The sequence below is a fragment of the Salarias fasciatus genome, chromosome 20, assembly GCF_902148845.1.
Source record: "Salarias fasciatus chromosome 20, fSalaFa1.1, whole genome shotgun sequence".
Taxonomy (NCBI): Eukaryota; Metazoa; Chordata; class Actinopteri; order Blenniiformes; family Blenniidae; genus Salarias; species Salarias fasciatus.
The window spans coordinates 23,839,609-23,845,608 of NC_043764.1; the positions used below are offsets into that span (position 1 = coordinate 23,839,609).

The 6,000-nt window shown below is 45.9% G+C and overlaps 1 protein-coding gene across 1 annotated transcript; it reads right to left on the reverse strand.

Annotated features, from left to right (window-relative positions):
• Nucleotides 1-459: 459 nt before the first annotated feature.
• hoxc1a (homeobox C1a) lies at nucleotides 460-5,361 on the reverse strand. Its single transcript, XM_030118255.1, has 2 exons — nucleotides 4,785-5,361; nucleotides 460-1,221 (listed from the first exon to the last, which is right to left on the reverse strand). The coding sequence occupies exons 1-2, from the start codon at nucleotides 5,359-5,361 to the stop codon at nucleotides 818-820; spliced, it is 981 nt and encodes a 326-aa protein (XP_029974115.1). The 3' UTR covers nucleotides 460-817.
• Between the last annotated feature and the right edge of the window lie 639 nt (nucleotides 5,362-6,000).

The following is a 6,000-nucleotide window of genomic DNA, read 5'->3' on the forward strand; positions in this document are numbered from 1 at the left end:
TCCGCGCCTCGAACGGGAGGATCAATGCTCCTCTATATGAGCGGCCAATAAATCTATCGGTCAGTTAATGCGTTTTAATCTTTGTGGAGAGAAGAGGTAATGAAAACTGGGGGGGAAAAATGTGAAAAAAAAAAATTGAACTATTACGACTCTTTTTAAATATCTAACTTGTCTACAACAGGTGCGCCTGTCTCTCTCCTCAAATGTGGGTTGCCAGAGACAAACTACAAAGTGCCAAATAAAAATTTAAATTGCTTCATACTGCAGCGATGTGATTTGCTGGAATATTTTTTTTTTTTTTTTTTTTGCTGGAAAACCTTTGTGGAATGGATTGTCTTGTTTTATCAGTAAAATAAATATCATCGCATGTAGAGCGAAAATAAATTATGAACAGAAATAAAGCTACAGAGATCGCGCCGTGCTGAATTAATACAGCCTGTTCACGTAAAGTCAGTTCGTCAATAAATTGTCCAAAAATAATTAAATAAATAAACAAATCGTCCCCCTCATCTTCTATGCTCAATTAATATGAGTTTGTATCTTCGTTTACATTGCGCTGGTAGGAGCGCAGTGGAATCACTTTTGAATTTTAATATTCAAATCAGCGCGCCAGTCTGGAGCTGGGGGAGAATGACAAATCGCTTTGACCCGTTCTTGCATGAAGTAACTTGCCATTGCGCTCCTTGCGATGAGCATCCATCGTGGTAAGCAAATAAAGGTGAAGGTTGATTGAAAGCGATGCAAACGCGACTGAAAACATCTGCAGGCTTGGCGCCCCCGCCGCGTGACGCACGGCGTCGCTCGTGCGCGCCGGCTCTCAGGAGTTCAGGGGCAGGTGTTCCGGCGGGGTCGGTCCGGGAGAGGGGCAGGTGTCCGGAGAGTCGGCGTGCGCGTGCGGGGCCGCGGGCCCCGGCTCGGAAAACAGCCCGTCTCTCTGCAATTTCTTCTGCTTCATGCGTCTGTTCTGAAACCAAACTTTCACCTGCGTCTCGCTGAGCTGCAGGGCGCCGGCCACCTCCACCCGCCTGGCGCGCGTCAGGTACTTGTTGAAGTGGAACTCCTTCTCCAGCTCGGTCAGCTGCTTGGTGCTGTAGCTGGTCCTCGGGGGCCCGGGCACCGTGAGATGGCCGTCCGCGCACGGGCTGCTGCGGCTCCCGGCAGCCTCGTGCGCACCGAGGCCCGGGCCAACAATGCTGAACCCACAGGTCATGTGCATCCTGGCTGGGAAGGGAGGACAGGAAAACAGGCGTCAGAAGATCAACGAGGCTGCCCACAAAAGAGGCACAAAAACTCCCTGAATTTAATTATCCACGCCCATGCCCTGGAAATGAGAAGATGAACATTTGCCCTGACTTGAAGCTTGATTGAATAAACGGCGAATATACGCTGCATAAATATAGATATATATATATATAGTTGTTCGGTTTGTGTGTGTGTGTGTGTGTGTGTGTGTGTGTGTGTATATATACATATATATATATATATATATATATATATATATATATATATATATATATATATATATATATATATATATAATTCACCATGTGCATAGTTTATTTTCAGTGATAATGAGCAATATAAATGCAATAAATAAGAGTAAGTTTGTGTGATACAGAAGAAACAAGTATCCAAGTATTCAATAGGCCTAAAATTATAAGAAACTGATTTGTAGGAATTGGCCCTGAGCCAGTGTGCTGATTTAAAGTCTTCACTCGGGAGCCATTTTTCTGTCTGTATAACAAAGATGTATTTCACAGAGGTATCAACTTTAGCAATAGCCTATTGGCACACTGCAAAACCTTCTGGTGCTGTAAAACAAGGAGATGTAGACATAATAACAGAAACACCTGCAGTCAAAAGCACCATAAATTACGGCCTGAAAAATTACCCGGGATTTCACCTGACCCCTCTGACTCTGACAGATTTGAATGGTTCACATTTACTGCCTGGCTTTCACTCTGCATTTTAGTTCCAAAGCTCTTAAAATATGTTCGTCCAAATGTTCATTAAACCACAGGGGAAAAAAAAAGTGTGGTGCTGTATACACCAGATATTTATAGAAGTAGGGAAATGTGTGGCACTTCACAACAACTTTGTTGCATTTACAGTCCATTAACTGTATTCATCAGAATCATTAATAATTTGCCTCCAGGCCTTTGTATGTCAATGGCAGTTTAACAGTTTACAAATCCTTTCAAATACTGCAATTATGACAAATGTGTCCATTTTTGTCCTCTGAGGTTTCTGGGTTACACATTAAAGTATCATCTGTGCTACTTATGTGCAATGAATGACAGGAACCGCAGCTATATCTTGATTTTTCATTGCTGACATTGTGGGTAGTCGTCAGTGTGTCTTTGCCTCTGAGAAAATGTGCTGCTGCTGCTGCATAATGGAGTCAGTGTGCCAGGTGTAGAGCAATGCCTCCCACCACAATTCATGGAGAGGAAGGTTAACAGGCCTCCAGCCACTTGGAAAAGCATAGCAGATGGAAAGGTCAGTTATAGGATAAATGTCAACATCTGTGTTTTAAGAAAATGAATGTGAAGGTAGCCCAGCTCGAGAATTAGAGGGCAGAGAATATCAAGAAGCAATACACAGAAACTGTACGTAATTAAGAACTTGAGCTTTCAGGAGTGCAAATCACATGCACATTCTGATTAATGGCTCCAAAGATAATAGAATTGATGCCGGCCAGAAGGCATAAAGGAATCAAACTAAATATTTGAGGAATGACTTGCACGCTTAAAAATAGCCAGCCAGCAAAGGGAATGGGAAGGGCCTTCCAAGCCAAGGAGAGAGAAGAAGAAAGGGGATAGATCAATACACATTGCCTCAGTCATCTGGGCATCTAGCCCACAGTAATTCAGGTGCTGTCAAAGCATAATTGAAGAATGACGCACTGGGAGTATATACACTGAGCCAGGAGATCAGGTTACAGCAGGTCTGTGGAGGCCTTTCAACATGGAAGGATACGCAGGACTTTGCTTTGTGCCAAAACCAATACAACCTCCAGAGGAAAGCCATACTTTCACTAATGACTCTTTTACAAGTTACACAGTAGTGCTAATGAGTTACTCCTACAGATGATCTCCTTCAGAGACGTACAGAAAGAGGTTACAGCGATGCTAACAATACAGCGAGGAAATGTCTTTGAGCGTGGGTGGGTGAGCGTAAATGGCTTTTTCAAGTGCATGGTTTTGCATGGGATGAGTGGCTAATGTGTTTGATGGATAAAATGACTTTTAGACCAATCAGAGGAGCACCTGTCGCCTTCTGCCCCCCCCCCCCTCCCCCCCACCGTGGAGATAATGTTTGTCCAAATCAAAATTCTCTACATGATGTAAAGAAGCAGTTGTTCTCTGTGCAACGCAAAGACATTTATGAGAAATCAATCTCTTTCACGCCACATTTTCACTCTCTTACAGCTGGGGAGAGATTTGTATAGGTTTGTGCTTGCCCGACCGCATAATTCCAAAATCAAAGTGTCTGCGGATTGCACCTTCTTTCACCCACCAGCAGGCGATCCAGCAGCTTCATGCAGCTTTTTGTTGCATCATGCAACAATTATGTCAGATTAAATGCAGTGCGTTCACTACATGTCCACACAGACAAAAATAAATACATCAAATCCCCACAAATTTTCCAAAATGCTGCGAAACGTGTTAAACTGAGCTCGTTTCAGCAGTTGCAGGTGAGGACGGGCCTGTAAAATAAAGTTGCATCGTTGGTCAGTGCTGGCTTGGGTCAGCAGCATCCTTCCATCTGACTTGGACCACACTGACTGAAAGACAATAAACAAATAGGTAAAAGTGTGGAAGGCCGCTGTTGTAAATCATCCTGCAAGTAAAATTTATGAAACCCAATCCAAGTGCAGTGGTCAGTCAGTCAAGTGACATTATTGATTAATTGAAAGATCTATACAAGATACTATAACTCACATAAAATTGAGGATTGATAGGCATTTTTCACATTAGCAGGGTATTGGTATTTTTTAGGCCAAGGATATGTATTCTTCAGTGGGCTCTCTGCCCGGGACTCATCAGTCAGTGGAATGATGATCTGTGACAGCAATTATGTTAAAAAGGTGGACACATGTAAAGGTGCTGCAAACTGAAATCAATAGGCAAGGGCTTTCATTACAAACAGACAACTAATCAATATTCAGGGAGCACTCCAGCTTACAAGAGTAAGTTTTACTCAACTTCCTGTGAGTCTCCACAGGCAGTGGTCTGCTGCATTATTCAAAGTCTGCTGGTTAGTAAGGGCAAGGGTAAATAATTGATCATCTTCAGGGTTGAATATACAGTGAGGCTAAGCAGGCCTTTCACTGTACTTCTGCGCGCACAGTTTCCCACCCAGGTTTGTAACAGTAGGTGGAGCAAAGAAATGTTCAATAAGCAGGCGCGCGCATTAACATGAGACCGTTAAGGAAATAGTAACGGAGTCCTCATGTGCATATTCAAATGTGGCGTCCGGTGAACAGCTACATCCGCTTTTCAGTTTCAGATGCGGGTTTTAATCTCATTATTATTCGGGGTTTGTTTACGGTGACGGAGGGAATGGTTCACGGTGACGCACAAAACACGTCAGCTTGTTTTTTCCCTTTTTTTCATCTCGGTGAGGAAACTTTGAACAAACTTTTTTCTCTTGTGAATAAAAGTTAGCACACAGCTCGTAAATACGCGGAAACTAATTTATATCCCTACAAATGTGATGTCAGTTCTGCTTTTTAACTCTCCTCCCGAGCTGTGAGCGCGCGCCGGTCCAGAACAACTCACCCGCCCTGTGCCCGTGACTCCTTTTCACTCTCATCCACTCAAAAGTTTTACTCCTCTCATCCGTGCCAGCTCCGTTACAGTCCGAGCCGGCTGAACTTCCCACGGCGACGTGAATCTCTGGTCCGCCGTGAGAGCAGGTCTGAATCTGCGGTGTGAGTGACCCGAAGCCGCGGCTGGTCCCGGCGCCGCGTGACGCGCAGGGTCCGGATCCGCGCCCCGGAGAGTCCTGCCACTGCGCCCCGCACCGCCAGGGGACACGGGACGAGTGGGGGCAGGCCGGTGTGGAGAAGCCCTGGAAAGGCTCAAGCTGTGGAGGAGTAGGAGGAGGAGGAGGAGGAGGAGAAGGAGGAGGAGGAGGAGGAGGAGGGATGTCCGAAGAGGTGCACGGAGTCAGGCGCGGGGAGTAAAATCCTGAGGCGACTTCCAGCCCCGGTGTCTCCCTCTCATCCCGGCTGCAGAGTTCAGGATGAGACCTGCCGCTCAGGTCCCGGTTTATGACCTCTCTTGCTCGGCAGCAGCCCGTGAACAGAGGGCTAGTCGTCTCCCCTTCGGCCGTTAACTCTTGATAGGAAGTCATTATCACCTTTTCCCCCCCGCATAATCATTGGACGGGGTTGCGCTTCGTGCCCGGCCTCTCATGCGTCCAGTAACGCATGGCCGGGCGGCGGGATGGCCGGGGGGACATTCCTCCGAGGAGAAGCAGCAGTCCCCTGATTGATGGAGATGACGTGCCCTCCTGGTCTCGGCCAATAGCCGGACATCTCTGTCATCAGGGAGGACAACACTGATTAAGCCGAGCAGGCAAGTTGTGAAACTCACCTCGGGTCAACGTTTTAATGATGTCCGAGCTCAGTAAGCACAAAACGAGGGCAGCTGGGAAACACTCCAGCAGCAGCGCGAGGGCCTTCACGGGCCTCTCACCTATACACACAGGTAGGCTGTGATGCCTCATATGTTTAGGGTTTTTTAGAATTTTTTTCCCCCTGCTTTGAAAAACAGTTTTTCAGTCAAATTCTGGCATGTAGATTATTTTTCAAGGCAACAATCAAAACTTTTCCAAAGCCAAATTAACATAATACAGGCCTACATTGATGCAGCTAATGGATTATGCAAATTTGTAAAGGCTTCTGGAGGAAAAAGAAAAAAGACAAACTCGAGGCCCTCCTTAGCAGAGGTCTTAGGTCATGTGAAAGGCACACTTAATGGGTTCAGAGGT